The 20,895-nt window shown below is 35.4% G+C and overlaps 1 protein-coding gene across 11 annotated transcripts in view; it reads left to right on the forward strand.

The window, feature by feature from the left end:
• ppfibp2b (PPFIA binding protein 2b) overlaps nt 1-20,895 on the forward strand; it is a 79,265-nt gene that overhangs the window by 15,420 nt on the left and 42,950 nt on the right. For all 11 annotated transcript variants that reach the window (XM_048159656.1, XM_048159657.1, XM_048159660.1 and 8 more), the window contains exons 2-3: nt 3,550-3,657; nt 9,470-9,675. In XM_048159656.1, the coding sequence (XP_048015613.1) occupies nt 3,594-3,657; nt 9,470-9,675 (270 nt within the window). In that variant the 5' untranslated portion in view covers nt 3,550-3,593. The remainder of the gene's footprint in view (nt 1-3,549; nt 3,658-9,469; nt 9,676-20,895) is intronic.

Here is a 20,895-nt window from a genome sequence, read left to right on the forward strand (position 1 = left end):
TGAAACAGCTTCACAAACAGTCTTTTCAACCACAAAGTATTTAATTGTTACAAATATTCAGATTATCATAAAAGTAGAAGATAAAAGTTTATATTTCATAATTCATATATAAACACTGATGTTTATGGTAACAAACAAAATAGGGAAAATCACCTTTTGAAAGTGCTTCAAATAACGATTGTTGGCAGCAAATGACTGTTAAAAATTTATTTGTCATTGAATCGTTCATTCAAGGGATTTGTTCAAAAACGCTGGTTCATCTATTAATGAAACAAGTGAAGTATTTATGAGTAAGTCATTGATTCAAACAGATTTTTAACAAATAATTCTTTCAAATTAATTAAACATTTTTAAATAGACAGCAGCAATTAACATTTTGTCAGTAATTTTCTCTAGTAATAGTTGTAGGGCTGGGACAATACATCGATATTTGCGATACAAAGAATCTGGAGCGATTCTGATATTTTCTGAATGTATCGCAATTCTCTCTCGAATCGATTCTGAGATTTGAACAGCAGATGGCATTTCGTGCTTTAGAAACAGCCGTACTCTGCTTGCTTCCGGTTCCTTTACACACACCACTTAAACCTAAACTAATCATTCATAAAGTTTGAAAAGGTTGAAGCGAATTACAAGGGTGTTCGCAGTGGGCTGTGTTTACATTAATCTCGCGTCATAAAGCATTCTGAGCCAAAGTGCAAGTATATTTAACCACTTACATGACTCAGCCGAACACACGAGCACTCTCCAGCTCTCTTCTTCGTGAGCATTTGAGTATGCGGTTAAAAACTAGCCTAGAGTGCCATCTGCTGTTAAAACTAAGCTCAGAATCGATTCAAGAGAGAAAATATCAGAATCAATGTATTGTCCCAGGCCTAGTAAATTATTACATGTTATTTTGTTTGTCTGTTCAGAATCGTGGGAGAATATGTATTTGAAACAAAAAAATTGTGATTCTCAATTTATCCAGAATCGTGCAGCTCTAATTGTGAGGATAAAGTTAAATTTTGTCTAATGCAAATTTTTGCGCTCTTATACAAATAAAATAATTTAATAAACTAAATTTTTATAGTTTCTGAAGAAGCACATGTGAGAGTTGCCAGCGCTACTATGCTAAAGCGTTCTGCTATGCTAATGTTTTTTTTCCTGCTATGCTGTTGCTAAGGTGCTCTGGGTGGTTGCTAGATGGTTTCTAAGGTGTTTCAAGTGGTTACTTTGTGGTAGCGTTTACACTAGTGCGTTTTCGTTTTAAAGCGGCGTTTTAAAATGAATACGATCCTCATCTACACTGGCGTTTCCACAGCATTTCAGAAACGCGTTTTAAAATGTGCAGAGTTTAACTGCACAATGGCTGCTAAAAATGACAACAAAGCAGCGATTGCAGTTCAGTCTATTGTTTACACAGTCGTCAAGGATGCGCAGAGCAAACGTGGGCAGCCACGCCATAGTTTTCAAAAGTTTCCATTTTGGTCCGTTTACACTGAAATGCAACCCCGGCATTTTCAAACTAAAACGGCTATGCAGCGTTTTCAAAAGTCTCTGTTTTTTAATGTTGAAAATGCCTGAGTAGTGTAAATGACAGGCGTAACTGTAGCAAAAGTTATGCGTTTTAAAACAAAAATGCACTAGTGTGAATGGGGCGGGGCCTAAGTCAAAAGAGCCCTCATCGAAGTGTCAATTTATGTTTTTTGAGGTTTTTTTTACTTGTATTATCATTCTTCATAAAGTAATTGTATAAAATTTAAAGGTGCCATCGAATTGAGAATTGAATTTATCTTGGCATAGTTGAATAACAAGAGTTCAGTACATGGAAATGACATACAGTGAGTCTTAAACTCCATTGTTTCCTCCTTCTTATATAAATCTCATTTGTTTAAAAGACTTCCGAAGAACAGGCGAATCTCAACATAACGTAACAGTCGGGATCATTAATATGTACGCCCCCAATATTTGCATATGCCAGCCCATGATCGAGGCATTACACAAGGGCAGGCAGTATTAACGTCTGGATCTGTGCACAGCTGAATCATCAGACTAGGTAAGCAAGCAAGGACAATAGCGAAAAATGGCAGATGGAGCGATAATACCTGACATGATCCATGATAACATGATATTTTTAGTGATATTTGTAAATTGTCTTTCTAAATGTTTCGTTAGCATGTTGCTAATGTACTGTTAAATGTGGTTAAAGTTACCATCGTTTCTTACTGTATTCACGGAGACAAGAGCCGTCACTATTTTCATTTTTAAACACTTGCAGTCTGTATAATTCATAAACACAACTTCATTCTTTATAAATCTCTCCAACAGTGTGTAATGTTAGCTTTAGCCACGGAGCAAAACCTCAAACTCATTCAGAATCAAATGTAAACATCCAAATAAATACCATACTTACGCGATTAGACATGCTGCATGACGAACATTTTGAGGGTTATATTAGCTGTGTGAACTTTGTTTATGCACTGTTTAAGGCAAGCGTGAGCTCCGTGGGCGGGGAGCGTGAGCATTTAAAGGGGCTGCAGCCTAAATCGGCTCATATTTAATGATGCCCCAAAATAGGCAGTTAAAAAAATTAATAAAAAAAAATCTATGGGGTATTTTGAGCTGAAACTTCACAGACACATTCAGGGGACACCTTAGAGTTATATTACATCTTTTAAAAAGACGTTCTACGGCACCTTTAAAGTTACATATTGATTTTTAAAATCAAATTGCGAGATTTGTGAGAAATAAATTTGTAATCATGAGGAAAATAAGTTGTAATTGTGCAATAAAAGTTGCAAGTACAATAAATTCCTTTTTAATTCCTTTTTACTTCTTTTAAGATGTGGTCACATTAGCATGCAGAAAAAAACTTGAATCAAAATCTGCAAAACTTTTGCCTTTGTGCGTAATTCCTGCTTGTGGATTCCTTTTGAAATGACTGGCCAGGCAATGGTAAATGTGTACCGCACCTTTACTCTGAGGCAGAAACGGGCTTTCATAATTTAGAGAGGCTTAAGTGTGCAGGCCTAAATATATGATGTATGAATGTGCGTATTACACATGCCACAAGGCATGACAATAGGGTGAAACTTGACCCTGACAAGCTTAATTATTCTCAAATTTCCCTCCATCACTGAGGTCCCACAGGGAGAAAGTCAACCTGCCTCGGGATACGTCAAAGCAGAGAGTCAGGGGTTAACTCTTGGGAAAATACCAGCTCCTTAATATGGAGACCATTTTATATTAAAGCTTCAGAAAGCAACATAAAGCATTTTCTAAACACAGACTTGTCATAGTGGACAGTATGATTTGTATTTACATGTTGTTGTATACCACATTTGCTCAAGGGAATTTATGTAATGTCAGGTTACTTTGGCATCATCGTACATTACAGTCTTAGACACACCAAGCTGCTACTTGCCGTCAGATGAGATTCATGGTATTGGTTCACACACAAGATTAATTTTTTTTACTCCACCCTCAATTTCGAAATGCACTTTCCCAGCAACTGTAATTGTGACTTTTATTCATAATGTTGCATAATTATATGACACATTTTTGCAGGTCACTGAGAAGCAAACCAGCAGATGCAGTAGACGGCTGGCGCCATGGCCTCAGATGCGAGTCACATGTTAGAAGCAGCCTTGGAACAAATGGATGATATTATTGCTGGTAAGACTTTAATTTTCCTTCAAGCCAATTTGAAATCCTCCTGATGAACTTGTGCAAGGATCACATCCTTCCTTGTGTTTGTAAAATAACCATGAGCTGGTCCACAATTATGTCCATTGCTTCTTTCCAGAATAACAAACAGGATATTTTAAAATAGCTTCTCAAAAAAAAAATGGGTCAGGTAAAGGTAATCTTGCAGTCTGTTTCTGATTGGCTGCTTTTCAGGAAGCGATCAGATAAGGTTCTGCTCCTATACAAGCCTGTTTTTTTCAACATATCTCTTGATCTATGCATGCTAATTGGATTCCCTCAACGCTACATGTGTGAAGCTTTTTGAAAGAATTACATGGTGTTGGATATTTTGAAAGAAAAGTGCTTGTCAAACAAAGGTAAAGCTAAATGAAAAGCCTTGGATAGTAAAATGTATGGCTTAATGATGGGACGGTCAGTTTAATTTATATTATATTTATATTGTATATATATAATTGATATTATATTAATTTATACTTACTATAGATTATATAATAATTATATGATAGTATTTAAAAATACAAAATAAGTAAAAATATAATATAAATATAAAATCTATAATACATATAATATTTTTAATATATAACATTTTTCATTAAATTATTATATCTCAGAATTCTACTAGTATTAATATTTTGATTTAAATGACTTCAAATGAGTTCAACGTTTTTAAAAGTATGTTTTTATTTATTAATATATTTAATGTATTTAAACATATTAATGTATTGATTTTAATAAATGTGTTGTGTTAATTAATTATAATTTATATATAAATATAAAATTAAATTTATATCTAAGTATAAATACTGTATATATATATATATATATATATATATATATATATATATATTAATATTATATATATAACAATTTTGTATATGTATGTATGCTTGTTATTTTACAGTATATTACAGTAATTAATAATAAATTATTATATCTCAAAACTCAACCAACTAGTAATGTTTTTTTATTTGTTAATGTATTTAAAGTTTTTTTTAACATGTATTAATGTATTGATTTTATTAAATATGTTATATGTTAATTATATATATATATATATATATATATATATATATATATATATATATATATATATATTTTTTTTTTTTTTTTTTTTATATTAATGTATTAATTAATGTATATATAAGTATATAAAAATATTTAGTAATAATATGAGTATATCATTTATTTTATTTATTGGTCGGCAACCCTATGGTATGTACAGTAGATTATGGTATATGTTAAAAACATATTGTATCCATATTAACATATTGACTAGTATTGTAGGGTGTGCAACTTTTCAGCACAACATTTTATAACAAAGCAAGTAACTGGCAGTTTTGGAGGGGAAACTCTTACCAGGGTTGGGTAGGGAGAGGATGTGGGGGCTGTGAAGCCCCTCAAGCATTCTCAGCGATTGCCAACACGATTTAACTAATAGAGGATAAATGTTTAATGTGGGCAGTCAACAAATGAAGGCTGGGGGGAGGGAAGGAAAGGAGCATGCAGTTTGCTGTCTGAGTGAGACAACAAGAGGTACAGTGCAGTGGACTCAGCTAGTCTGGACTGTGACAAAATCTGTGATAAACTGTTTATTTCAGTTTCATAACTACCATTAACATTTAGGCAAAACAATGTTGGCTTTTTTACTTTTAATGTGGAATAAAAATAGCAACATGAATAGTGATCTAAAGACCAAGGGCTCCTATTTTTAATTTGCACATCATATTTTTAAATAAATTAATATTTTAATTGGATGATTTTTTTAAATTGAGCTAGGACTCAATAAGGAAATACTACGTTTATTTAAAATACATGCCATTTTTATTGAATTTACAGCTGAAATATCATGAGATATGTGTAATGTAAAATAATACTCTGATATAAGATGTTGGATTGCATACCACACATAGTCTATTAGCTGAGTAGTCCTGCATGTCATGAGTTATAATTGTACAGAATGTGCCAAATATTACAGATGCAGGACTTCAAATAGCACAGGCTTATAAATCAATTGCTTATGAATTTAAATCATTTAAAACCATTAATGTTTAGTAATCAAATGTCATACCATGAGGCTAAACCTGGATCTAGACTTTAAATGAGTGTCTGTCTGTGTGTGTTAAGAATAGGAGAGTGTGATGGGAGTTGACCACAGGCATGTTGCGTCTCTTTAGTTCTGCTGTGTGAACTGACTCATGACAATGAAGGACTGTTGTTATTAAGAGGTCCTCAAGGTTCTTAAAATGCCTCCACCTGCTGGTGACACTTGGAACATCTCTGATCCAACATTTCCTTTTGTGATTAAGATTTTTTTTTTTTTTTTTTTTTTTTCCAAATTATTTCCAATAGCTTTATTTTATTTTATATTTTAGGTGATTTTTATTTATTCCAGATGTTTTTAAATTTTATGTAGTTTTTTTATTTATTTAAGGTGATTTGATTTTAAGTTATTTTATATTTTATTTTATTTTTATTTTAGGTGATTTGTATTTATTTATTTTTTCATTTTAGGTTATTGAATTTTATTTTACTTTTTTATTTTAGGTGATTTTAAATTTATTTTAGGTGATTTTATATTTTATTTAGTTTTATTTTTTATTTAAGGTGATTTGATATTTTATTTTTATTTTAGGTGATTTTTATATTTAGTTTTATTTTGTTTATTTTAGGTGATTGGAATTTATTTTCTTTTTTATTTTAGGTGATTTTATATTTTATTTAGTTTTATTTTTTATTTAAGATGATTTGATATTTTATTTTATTTTAGGTGATTTTTTTATATTTAGTTTTATTTTGTTTATTTTAGGTGATTTTATTTAATTTTATTTTTTATTTAATTTTATTTTTTATTTTATTTATTCTAGGTGATTTTTATATTTTGATTCTTTTTTGATTTTATTTTATATTTCAGGTGATTTTATATTCTATGTATTTTTATTTTTTTATTTGTGATTTGATTTTAAGTAGGGCTGTAACGATATGCGATATGAAACCGAAATCGCGATACGCAGGTCCACGAACCTGTATCGCGATGTGAGAAGGCAGAATCGCGACACACCCCTTCCAACTCCCAGAGTTATCCTTCCTGTCCAGATCCAATGCTACCACATTTTTAAATTACTATAAGAATTAGGGGTGTAACGATTTATCGTAGATGGTGTGTCTCAATCAGCTCTCTAGTTCAGTAAGTGTTTTGGGCACACATTGAATCTTGCAAGCAGGTTTAAACGTTTCTCATGTCAGTCTCTTGCATGGTCGCGTGAGAAAAGTCGTGGCTTTCTTTCACCGCAGTGCACAGCAACAGCTGTGCTCACAGAAAAGCAAAAGACGCTTGCGATGCTTTGCTTTAAGTTAGGGGCCGTTCACATATTGCGTCTTTTCCGTGTGCAAGTCAGTTTTTATTTTCAAATGTAGCCGGGCGGCAGGCGCGCTCATAATGGGATCAACGCGGTCGCGACGCGCATGCAATTCTCAACTTCTCAGAATGCCGCAAGCGCTCCGCAGGTCGTGTGACAAGAATCAACCGATCAGCTATGGCCTTTCCGTAACAAAACATCAAAAGCTCAGCCGAACAGCTGATCATAGCTGTTCATGGTGGTTTTTATATCTTATCTCCATCAATATATCTCGTAGTAAAACTAATGCAAGGGCTAGAAATCATTTATCCTTTGCAGAAACATCCTGATCCTCTTGGAGAGCTCAGTTCATGGTTGCATAGCAACGACCGACGCCACGGGAGCGCAATCGCTTTGGAAAGAAGGAGAAGCGGTGCGGCCGCGCCTTCCACGCGTTTTTAGACGCGATATGTGAACGGCCCCTATTCATAATTCTAAGTTCATGTTAAATTTAACATTTTTTTTCAGTGACAGACAGCCCTATTCAACTGTTAATTTGAATACAGAAGGTTTTTATTAAAATTTTATATTTATTTATTTTATTGAAATGTGATCTTGTATGTACAACAAGGAAAATTATTGAAATTTGTTCATGTTTTTTTAATAAATCTTGTTTGAATTTCAGTTTCATTTTGTTCAAAATATCGTGATACGTATCGTATCGTGAACTCTGTATCGAGATACGTACCGTATCGTGACCTGAGCGTATCGTTACACCCCTAATTTTAAGTGATTTTATATTTTATTTTATTTTAGGTGATTTTCATATTTAGTTTTGTTTAGTTTATTTTAGGTGAATTTATATTTTATTTTATTTTTTTATTTATTTATTATGATTTTATTCTATGTGACATTCATTTTTGTTATTATTTTATTTATTTATTGTATTTTTATTTTATTTATAAATAATTTCCAGTAGCTTTATTTTATTTTATTTTATTTTATTTTATTATTTATTTATTTTATTTTAAGTAGTTTTGGATTTTGCATTATTAAAACCTAAGGGATGTTTGTGAGCATGAGTAGCAGAGCAAGAATAAATATTCCACTCTGTAAATCAATATTCCAGTCTGTTTTAGTCTGTTTATTTGAAAGCATACTTAATTATTAATACTTATTGTAACATCCTTTTTCCTTACTGCAAATCCACGTTTGTTTCATCATTATATATAATTTTATACCATATCTGTTTTATTGATTTGTCCATAATAGGAATAATTCTCAGAATTCTCCTGGTTCGGCACATTTACTGGCACAGCCCCCACCCCTTCATTAAAGCAACCAATGAGGTCATTTCATGCTCTCAGCCAAGCAAAACACTTGCGCCTGAATGCACAAATTACGCATTTATATAAACAGTTATGTACATTATGTCTCGCATTCTTTGCATGCATGCAGAATCTCTTTGAAAGAACAAATGGAAACGATATAAATCTTATGGTAACGGGACCTGATTTTTTCCCACTTAAACTAATGGAAAATTGTGTAATGTGCTGGCAATTGCATAAGATAAAAATTGACACCGAGGTCCTTATCCAGTTGTCAGCTGTGTCTCTCTTTGTTCTGATTGGTGATTCTGGCGTTAAAAATGGAGCGATGCCGTCATACACATTTAAAGTGTTATAGAATCCTGATGGTTTCCAGATGTTCTGGTGCTTCCTGTAAATTTGTTACGTCTCATTCCATAGTATCCAGATGGGGACAGTTGGAACTGTTGTTGTGTGAGTTGATGGAGGCGACACGTGGTTGCAGCGGTGTGGGTGATGGTTAATATGATGTGATGATATATGACATGGCGTGATGCTGCATCTCTCTTTCCCTCTCAAGTCACTTTTTGCCCTACTTGTACCATATATCACATCTTTTTTCACATATACTGCAAAAATTATTTTATGAAATTGTAATTAAAACAAAGATTATTGGAGTACACTTTACAAAATAATACTATTTAGTGTTATTTTAGTTTTATTATAGTTTTATTAATATTTTGAATTAGCTTTTAGTTTCATATTTTTAGTTTTCATGTTAATTTTAGTTTAATTTTTAGTCATTTCTAATAATTCAACTAATAATTTTTGTTTCAGTTAACGATAATAAACCTGATACTATTTCAGTCTTTCTACTTTAAAACGTCATGTTTAATTCAATGTGTTACTTGCTGTTTTTTGTAATTATTTGTGAAATTTACTAGCAATTTCTGAGTGAAAATTGCCTTTTGGCTGCTTTCATAAAAATAAAAGACATGGTAATAAAAGAAAGAAGGAATGGCATTGTAAAATTTGGTGGATTCAAACCTGTATCACCCATATGAGCGTATGAACACTAACCCATGAGTCTAACCTCTTCTATTTATTATTTAGTCTATCTTATGTTTCTGTCGGCAGGTTCCAAGGCTGCGGTGGAGTTCAGTAATGGGCTGTATGACCTGGGCTCTCCTGTGAGCGTCGGGCCCCTGCAAGTACTCCAGCTGGCTGAGGAGCTGCGATTGGCACTGGAGCTGCAGGCCGGGGAGGAGGACCGCAACTCACTGCGCTCCCAGCTGCCCTGCACCACCGCGCAGAGCCTCATGGAGTGGCTGGAGAAAGGATCGGTAAGGCATATGAAAGTTAAAGCCTTTAAAATGAATGTGGATATTATGTTGGAATAGTAATACAAAGTTATGTCGTGAAACTCTAGATGGCACAGGCTTATGGTTCTTAACTCAGTTTGCTTGCAATTACATAATTCTCCCTGCTGTATCAGTAGCCAATGAGCTCGATACTCATTCTACAAATACTTAATCAGCATTTGCTGTAACAGATGCAGTGTGCTTTCAGAAACCCTCCACCTTCCCCAGCTCCACCTGTATAGATCTGCTATGGGTAATTCATGTATACTATTGTACAGCAGCAGCATGTCTTACTTGCTCACAGCAGCGTGTAGTGTATGTATTAGCAGTAGCAAATCCCATCCTTACTCTGCAGCAGCAGCAGGAATAATCATCATCAGCAGCAGCGTAGCAGATGTATTCCACCAAGACCAAATATATCAACACTGTCATACCCATTACTATGCCAAACACTCAGAGAGCTGTCATGACAGAACTTTTATTCAGCAAACTTCAAATCAGTTATACAAATGTAAATAAAAACAAAAATGCACCTATTCTGATTGAGAACAAAGATCAAGGGCTGTCTGGCCCTTCTGGCGTCCCATACCAACATATCTGATCAGCTGATCAGAGATAGTTCTTTATGTATTTGATGATGTCAGCCTCAGCTGATTCTGGATTTGACTGCTGTACAGCACCTGTATGAAGATGGAACAACTTGTATCACTCATTTTAAGACATTATAAACTACAACATTTATTACAAGATTTTCAGCCACCATCACTCATACTAACATACTGTAGCAATCCACAAAATAATTAAAGTACACATGAAATCAAAATTGACCTTATCTACTTTGTTAGTGCATATTACTAGTCTTGTGGTAAACAATTAATCCGTGCAAGTTAATACACAGAAAAAAATTGTTTTTCGTGGTAATCTTTAATCAAAATATGAAAAGTTACTTCCGGTCTGGAATGGCGTTCCTTCTCTGATAACATCAGTTTGACGACTTGGGTTGAAAACGCGTAAACCACTCCTCTGCAACCGTTAGTCTGCTATGAGCGAGAGATGGAGAGGAGGAGCGCTAAAGTATTCAATATTCTGTTTCACTTGGAAATACGTCACAACACTGGAGAAAAGTCGTTTGCAACTTCCGGTTCACGTGGACTTTAAAGCTCTCCAAACAAGCATGGATAACCACCTAGATCAGTGATCCTCACTATTTCTTCCAAGTTAGGCACTCCAGCAGGATAAAGTCAACAAGCAAGTCGCCACAATAAAAAACACGCGCGGAAATACACATCTGCCTAGTACAATATGCAATGCATTTAGCCACTGCCATTCTAATAATACAAAACTGTTAAGGTGTACAAGTTGCTGATAAGTAGATGGGATAAGTAGATTTTCAAAAATGCTGTTGGACATTGTTGATATCCATTCACTGATGTCAAATTGATGTCGGAAAAGAAAACGTCAAATTGAAGTAAAAAAAAATGTACATCAAATTGACGTCAAATTAACGTCAAAAAAATTGACGTCAAATTGACGTCAAAAAATGATGTCAAATTGACGTCAAAAAAATTGACGCCAAATTGACGTTAAAAAAATGTCAAGTTGACTTCAGAAAAATTTGCGTCAAATTGACGTCAAAAAATGATGTCAAATTGACGTCAAAAAAATTGACGCCAAATTGACTTCAGAAAAATTTGCGTCAAATTGACGTCAATTTTTTGATGTCATTTTGACGTCCACACACTGATGTCCAATTGATGTCGAAAAAACCCATCAAATTGACGTCAATGTTTTTGTCAATTTGACGTCCTCACAGTCCAATTGATGTAAAAAATAAAATAAAATAAAAAAAGTCAAATTGACATCAAAAACTTGACATCCAGTTGACGTCCACACACTGATGTCCAATTGCTGTTGAAAAAAATATCAAATTGACGTAAAAAAAAAAAAAAAAAACCAGGTCAAAAATGCAAATCAAACTGACATCAAAAATTTGACATCCATTTGACATCCACACACTGATATTCTTTCGACCACCAAAATAACGACACAAAAGCAATGCAATGAAAGAAAAATACAAAGTTCTGTCATGAAACTCTAAATGGGCAGGCTAATAGGTCCTTAACTCAACTGCTTGTAATCACTATCTTTATCTATAGGACACAGATGATTGGTTCCTGCTGTATTAGTAGCCAATGAGCTTGCATGCTCAGTCTTAAAATACATGAGTAGCATTTGCCTTAGCAGTGGAGCACGCTTTCAGAATCCCTCCACCTTCCCCAGCTCCACCTGTATAGATCTGCTACGGGTAATTCATGTACACTATATTGTACAGCAGCAGCATGTCTTATTTTTCACAGCAGCGTGTCGTGTATGTATTGGCAGTAACAAATCCCGTACTTGCTCTACAGCAACAGCAATAACAGCAACAGCATAGCAGATCTATTCCACTAAGTCTAGTTATTTAAGAACCATGGTCAGTTATCATACAGGTTGATTTAAGCCTTTGTAAGGGGTAATTCACTTAACAAGTGTCCGTCTTCTAACTCAAGTTAGCACATTAATTTTCTGAGCTTTTCTCTTTAGTCTGGTGCCATTCTCAAATTTTCATAGTTTAAGCTTTTTTGGATAGTGTTTTCTTTACATAAATATTTACACAAAGTGCAGTGATACAGATGTTTTTCAGATTAAATTAACATCTTTCAACATTTGTCATGTTTATGAAACAAAACCTTTTTAATGTAAATGTGGTGACATGATTATAAACAGCAAAAGACCCTGCAAGTATACATACAACAGCAGTTCATAGTGACCATGATTTTCAATAGCAAAGGAAAAAAAAGTTTTATGAAAGTCCATATTTAGTATTATTTATATATTTATATTAAAATAAAATATTCTTTATTAAATTAATATTTCTATATCTTTTATTTGTATGTTTTCTATTCTAGTTTAAATGTTAGTAATTTTGTTAAATATTTCTTCATACATTTCTACTTTAATTTATTTCACTTCAGTTTTAGTTTTAGTAATTTTGGTACTTCAACTTCAACTTATTTTTATTTCAGTTTGTTGCCAAGTAAAAATTTCTACATTAAGTTTTCCCATCTAATAATTATATTTTATTTTAACTTAATTTCCCCAAAAATTTTTATTTATTTTGAAACTTTTCTAAAGCATTAACCAAGAGCTCCATACAACCCTTTTCAACCAAAATGAATAATTCAATTATACAGAGAAATATTGTTGATAATAATAAAAAAAATTAAAATACAAAATAGATAAATACATTCAACATAAATGTACACATTTAAAAAATAATCATATCCATATAAAAGAAAAAATACAGCTTGTGCACTATATTCCTCTGCAGTTATTTGATCACTTTGTGTGAAGAGCAAATTGAAATCATTAATGACGTAGATCTTCCCTTTCAATGAGCTGTTCACTTGGGAACCACTGCAACTGAAGTGAACGATCCTTTTAAGTACAGACTTGTGCCTATTACAGGGTCTTTTCTCACGTGTCCCAGAGGCAGTTTCTGGCCCAGAGTTTTCGTGCGTATGCGTGTATGTTGCTTGGATGTTTTTAAAAGAGTTCGGATCCCCTCTGAGACATTGATAGGGCTGAGCTTCCTGCCTCTCTCCCTCTTTCCCTTCATATTCCTCTCTCCTTTCTCTACACTCTTTTGCACTGCTTTAAAATCTATTCAGTCACTTTTAGCTTGGCTTCATCTCCTTTAGGGTAAGTCTTCAACTGACAGCTCATGCAACTAGATTAGTTTGTTGATCTGTAACCTGGCAATGCATGCATACTTGCTTTCTCAGAATAGTGTTTTTCTTGTTTTGCTGATATTTGTTATTGGCAAAAGCAGTCACAAGATTCATTTAGACAGTTATTTGTGTATCCCAATGGAAAATGCTCACACATGATTCTCATCAGCAGCCTGTGGTGATTTCTTGTTCAATAAACATAGAAAATCTCAGATTTTCTGAGATTTTCCAAGTGCATAAGCAACCTATTGGCGGAGCTCGAGGATCAGTCAAGAGTCGTGTTTTTGCAGGGATCTGACCAAGTTGTGGTCACATTTAACAATTTTTCAAAGGCAAAATCCAGTCATTTCAATAGGAATTCACACAATTGGGAATTCTCAAGATTTGCCTACGCAGATTTCGTAATGGTTTCAAGTTGGTCGTGTGGATCCGCCACGCTTACCAACAGAAAGCTGCTTGGTTTGATAGTGCTTCAGAGATTTTCACTGTGCTTCATCAAAGTCCATTTCAAAGAAAGTCTGTTCACTCGGCGGCCATATTTGCAACGCCTCCGGGCAGCTATTTCAGGAAACCAAGAACAAGTCCTATCTACTTAAATGGGGGAATCTTGAAATCTCAAAACCTACTTGCCACACCAACATTTAAATGAAATATTTTAAATCAACTTCAAAATCTGACATGAACTATCCCATAAATGCTGGTTCTTATGCACAAATAGCATTAAAAAAGCTTGTATTTCAGGCTAGACCAGCCAACGCGCATATGCAGTCCTAAGGCCAATTCACAGAGTGCAGACAGATGGCAACAGACATTTTGTCTGTTTTTTATCGGATCAGTGTGTTACCCCTATCAGAGTTGGTTGGCTCTTCATTTCAGCATGTTGAATTAGCATTTGTGGGGTCTTGGAATGTCTGAGAAATTACGTACTGTAATCCGGTGATTTCATGGTGAATTGGCCTATAAGCGCTCGTCTCAGAACACTAACTGTTTAAATAGCAACTGGAGCAGCAGCTTCAGTGATGCAATGACTTTATTCAGAAGGCGGGACTTATTCCACCATATTGCGTGTTGCACTCGCTCCCATTCATAAGTAATATGAGTGCACAGTCTGTGTCTATCTAAAGTCTTTTTAGGCCCTATTTTAACGATCTAATTGCATGGTCTAAAGCGCACAGTGCAAATGCACTTAGATTGTGTCCGAATCCACTTCTGCTTGTTTAAAGATGGGAAAATTGGTCGGTGCACCTGGTGCATTGTCTAAAAGGGTTGTCCCTATTCTCTTAATGAGTCATGGGTGTGTTTTGGGCGTAACGCGCAATAAACCAACCAGAGTCTCATCTCCCATTCCCTTTAAAAGCCAGTTGCGCTCGCGCCATGGCGTATTCGCTATTTACACGGCGGAATTTGCAAGCGGAATAACTGAACGCGTCTATAGTGAGGAAACGGATCTGCTCGTGCAGTAGGTTAAAGCGTGCGAGCAGACCATCTATGGGAAAAGCCTTACCTTTATGCACGCAATAATAATCTTTTACATTGTAATCCTTTTATTTTTAATTTTTGGCATATTTGTGTGCTGCTGCGCTTCCCTGTGTGTATAATAAGCAGAATGAACGCGCGTTGTGCGCCCATATACAGCCATATATTACTAATGTGCTCTCTTAAATAACAAAACAAATATTGCGCCATTGACTTTAGACCAGGTTTCAGTTGGACAATGGTGCAGTCTATTTCAATTGCCTCAAAATAGTAACGCGCCAACAATGCGGCTGAACACAACGCAGACCAGCACACCCATGGGCGCACAAATGAGCGGAAAATGCATTTTCTATTTAAACAACGAGACGCAGGACGTGAAAATGATAACTGCGTCGAGCTGAAACTAGCAAAAAATACTTGCGTCACACCATTTGCTTCATACATCGGTACACTTTTGATTAGTGTTTGGAAAGTTACTTTTAAAAGTAATGCATTACAAATATTGCGTTACTCCCTAAAAAAGTAACTAATTGCGTTACTTAGTTACTTTTTATGGTAAGTAATGCGTTACATTACTTTTGTGTCTCTTATTTGAAAAAGTAACTCATATATTTTGTTGTAAATTTAAAAGTAATGCGTTACTTTACTAGTTACTTGAAAAAAGTAATCTGATTACATAACTCAAGTTACTTGTAATGCGTTACCCCAACACTGCTATTGATGATAGACTGGACCTTTTTACCCACAAACATTTCTCTATAAAACCCAAGTATACTTAGTTTATACAGTATACATGCCTTTCAAAGTATACTCATAGTGTGCGTGAACACAGGTGTCTGACATTTGCACACTAGAAAGATTCATGCTTATCCGGTCTGCACTATTTCTCTCCAAAAGTTATGAGCAATTAAAAAATATCTTGGTTTGTACTTATTTAAACTAGAGTTATGAGTATCTCTTGATCTCTTCACACAAGAACTCGTCAACGTAGGTGTCTATTGTCGTTGCCATCTTCAGTAGTTTGTCTTCTGTCTCAGTTTCTTTTTTCAACTGTGTTGCCACCTTGTGGACAAACTAATTAGTGCAAAAAATATCAAAGCGCATATGCGAGTTGAAAATATCCAGTTGGGTGTTCATTCATTATGTGCATACTGTGCTGATGATGGAATTCACATCAAAAGCACAGTACGCATACCCTAGCACACACATAAAATCGGAAGTACACTTTGGGCTTAAGTCCACGGGGTCCTTCTACAACACAGCAGTCCTCTAAGTGTCTCTAAGAGGGATCAAGTACTCATGCTCCCTAATTACAGCCGGTAAAAACAGTGCAGGAAATGCGATCAAGTCCTGATAGTGAGACGTTCGCATTAGAGGGGCCGCATTACGCTTTGTTCTTACACGCCGTATCTGGCTCATGTTTACATGCACATGATGAGGAATGTTTGTGGCAGCTGCAGAAAAGAGATAAGAGAGGTTGTTCATCTCATAACCTGATCTGAGACCTAAGGTAAAGCGTGTCTGTTTGATAGTATTAAAATATGTCTACTCTTGTTTATGTATGCTTGCGCATGTGTGTCTGGTGTGTCTCCAGCTCCGCAGCTGTCAGGATCAGAGACTTTGCCAGGTGCAGCTGAACTCCTAAAGCTCTGGATAAGTTGTGTGTTACGCTAATAAGACCCAATCGTCCCTGCTTGATCTCAGGGTGGAACTTCTAATAATGCTTGATAGCTGACATAATCGCAGCCTACCTTGCTTAGAAGAATATGTTTTTGTCTTAGAATGGAAAAAGCAATGCAAGAAAACAATGCAAAATACAGTGTTTCTCTACGCAAAATAGTTAAAGTGTCATTTCTTGACTCCAGCTGTATTCATTTAATGTTTTTGTGCATGTTCCTCTGTGCATTAAACTAAACGCCCCATGACGCAAACAGGAAACGCTCTGAGTGAGGCGATGCTAGAAGAGGGTGTAATGGCTAAAACTCAGGGTTGGTGACCTGCCCATAATAAATGTTTCAGCATTTTGTATTATTATTTGAGTGGAAAATATGTTGATATTTAACCATTTACTCACCCTTATGTCGTTCCAAACCTGTATAAATCTGTGGAACACAAAAAGTGAATGTTTGAAGTATATCATGAGCCGCTGTTTTCAGTGGGGCTGTCAAGTTCTAAAATGACAAAAATATAATATCAGAAAAGTGCTCTGTATGATTTGTGCACTATATTTTCAGCTTTGTGTCAAATTTAACTCTTTACTGTCACAGAAAAGTCTTCCCTAGCTCTTATTGGTGCGTTCATAAGAGAGGTAATGATTTCTGATTTGTGAGCGGATAATTTTTTATTCAGATCTTTTTAATGAATCAGTCGATCCATTTCCCCGGACCTGCCTGAATGATTCATTCATGAATTGGTCTGAATACTGAGTACAGCTCACTAGAGAGGAACATTTTAGTGAATAATGACTTAAGTCTTTCAGTCTTTTGCTCAGACAAAGCTATCATATGACTTAGGCCACGTTCACACAGCAGCAGAAAAAGGTTGTCAGTCCTGTATTTGAGTCCTTAAAGGTCCCGTTCTTCGTGATCCCATGTTTTAAACTTTAGTTAGTGTGTAATGTTGTTGTTAGAGTATAAATAAAATCTGTTAAATTTTAAAGCTCAAAGTTCAATGCCAAGCGAGATATTTTATTTAACAGAAGTCGCCTACATCGAACGGCCAGTTTGGACTACATCCCTCTACTTCCTTCTTTAATGACGTCACTAAACAGTTTTTTGACTAACCTCCACCCACAGGAATACACAAGAGTTGCGTTTGTAGAGTGTGTTTGTCGTCATGTCGTCGAAACGCTGTTATTTTCATCCCGCAGTCCAATCACCGGGTCTGATTCCGGCTCAGATTGATAGGGTAAAATTAAAGACATGTTTACAACAACACTGAGCGCGTGCATCTCCACGTTATGGTAAGAGGCGTGACCTTTCCGGGCAAGGAGCGCTAAGCTGCTGTCGAATCACAACACAGGAACCGCTGGCACAATCAGAACTCGTTACGTATTTCTGAAGGAGGGACTTCATAGAACAAGGAAGTCATCAGCCCGTTTTTATGACAGTGGAAACAGCGGTATACAGATAAGTAAATTATGTGAAAAATACTGTGTTTTTTTACACGCGAAACATGAACACATGTTATATTGCACACTATAAACACAATCAAAGCTTCAAAAAACCACGAAAAACGGGACCTTTAATACGGTTAAGTTCACACACAGTACGGTTATTTACGGGAGTGACAACCGCATTCTATAACCGAACCCTCACCCGTAAATTTTCATTTTTTTTTTTTTTTTAAATAGCCAATAGCGTTTCGTTTATATCACAGCTCGGCCAGAGCCGTTAAACTTAATAAAACCTCCTTTTAATATCTAACCGTTTCTCCTCCTAATCCAATATTATCTGCCTGCAATACCGGAGGCTGCACTTTAAGGACCGCAGCAGTTTCAGGACTGCATTTCTAGGACCCTAGTTTTTGTGACAGCACCATCTAGTTTAAATAATTAAACAGGGATACCAATGGGTAGGTTTAGGGCTAGGGGCTGGTTAGGACAATATATCAATTGAAGTTAATTAAACAACTAAATCATTGCTAGGGTCCTAGAAATGCGGTCCTGAAAATCCAGTCTCTGGTATTGCAGGCAGATGCTACTCTCCTAATCTCCTCTATATCACTTTAAAGTATAGCATTCTGTGCAGAATTTAAATGGGTCCGATACCTTTGGTGGTCTGCGCCGACTCGCGGATATGATCCGCTCTGTGCTCTCTTGTCCCTGGGCCAGAGCAGACTGTGCTCGCATTGTGGCGGTTCACGTGATACTAACGCGAAAACGGACTTCATTCGCGTCAAAGGAAAGCATATTTACACTGTCTGAATCGTTCTCTATTCTCTATATAGTGCACTATGTGGAAACTAGTAAATGTGTGAGCAAATGACCGAAGTGAGACTGTAAGTTTTGAATGCTTATATCTCCTAAATGCGAATTTTGTCACACCAGCTTATTCATAACATAAGGCTAACATATTCATACTAAAAGCTAAAAAACTTAAGTTTTGATTTCAGGGGGACTTTAAATAACATATATTGTAACAAAAAACACCCAAATATACATTACTGACAACAAAAATGAGAACAAAATATTATATAAAATATAGCCATATGTGATGATGTCACGCAGGGACTTCTGAATATGTCCTTTTACTGTTGTTCACTGTAAATTATACAGTAATTCATCATTTTTACTGGCAAAGAAATTGACAGTATTTTACAGTCAAATTACATATAATGCGATGTTAAACCACAGTTTTTCTTTGTATATCGTAAGGTAACTTAGTTAACTAATTAACAAGTTTTTACTGCTTTTAAAAATACAAAATTTTTACTGTGTACTTTTACATTTTTGTGGTTTTAAAGGTGCCCTAGAACCAGTTTTTACAAGATGTAATATAAGTCTAAGGTGTCCCCTGAATGTGTCTGTGAAGTTTCAGCTCAAAATACCCCATAGATTTTTTTTAATACATTTTTTTAACTGCCTATTTTGGGGCATCATTAACTATGCACCGATTCAGGGGCTGCTGGCCCTTTAAATCTCATGCTCCCTGCCCATCGAGCTCGCGACTCTATAATACAGTGCATTTACAAAGTTCACACAGCTAATATAACCCTCAAATGGATCTTTATAAGATGTTCATCATGCATACTGCATGCATGCGTCAGATCATGTGAGTATAGTATTTATTTGGATGCATTACATTTGATTCTGAATGAGTTTGAGGCTATGCTCTGTGGCTAAAGCTAACATTACACACTGTTGGAGAGATTTATAAAGAATGAAGTTGTTTATGCATTATACAGACTGCAAGTGTTTAAAAATGAAAATAGCGATGGCTCTCTTGTCTCCGTGAATACAGTAAGAAACGATGGTAACTTTAACCACATTTAACAGTACATTAGTAACATGCTAACAAAACATTTAGAAAGACAATTTACAAATATCACTAAAAATATCATGATATCATGCATCATGTCAGTTATTATTGCTCCATCTGCCATTTTTCGCTATTGTTCTTGCTTGCTTACCTAGTCTGATGATTCAGCTGTGCACAGATCCAGACGTTAATACTGGCTGCCCTTGTCTAATGCCTTGAACATGGGCTGGCATATGCAAATATTGGGGTCATACATATTAATGATCCCAACTGTTACGTAACAGTCGGTGTTATGTTGAGATTCACCTGTTCTTCGGAGGTCTTTTAAACAAATGAGATTTACACAAGAAGGAGGAAACAATGGAGTTTGAGACTCACTGTATGTCATTTCCATGAACTAAACTCTTGTTATTCAACTATGCCAAGGTAAATTCAACTTTTGATTCTAGGGCACCTTTAAAGCTTCAGCCCCCATTTATCATAATCTTAGCGATCAGTACATTTTTAAAATTTCTGTCATCTGTGTGAACGGTGCTTCATACATCGCTACACTATGGACATTGGACTTTTTTTTTGCACATGGATTTTTTTTAGTGGCATGTTAAGCTAAAGACCTGACAAGATCAAAAGGTTATTATGTTGTTATCTATTACTAAACAGGCTAGTTTGTGCTTTTCATTCCCTTCACAGCCTCTGCCTCAGCTGTGTTTGTCTATGAAGGAGACAACTGGACAGCAGGGTTGCTTGTAAAAGTAAAAAAACACATAGAAATGGATGGATGTCTTCCACAGGAAACAGGGTCTTTGGGTTGTAGCCTTGAGTAAAAACAGATGGGAGAGCACTGGAAGGCAGTGTGCCTTTAAATGTCCCCCCTTCTCTCGCTGTGTTTCTTGTGCTTACAGAGACACTGGCTTGTTTCGGTTCAGACTTGCATTGGAACTTAATTAAAGCCACTGTCTCACACTTAGAAAAGAAAA

Source organism: Megalobrama amblycephala, linkage group LG15 (assembly GCF_018812025.1).
Source record: "Megalobrama amblycephala isolate DHTTF-2021 linkage group LG15, ASM1881202v1, whole genome shotgun sequence".
In the NCBI taxonomy this organism is placed as follows: domain Eukaryota; kingdom Metazoa; phylum Chordata; class Actinopteri; order Cypriniformes; family Xenocyprididae; genus Megalobrama; species Megalobrama amblycephala.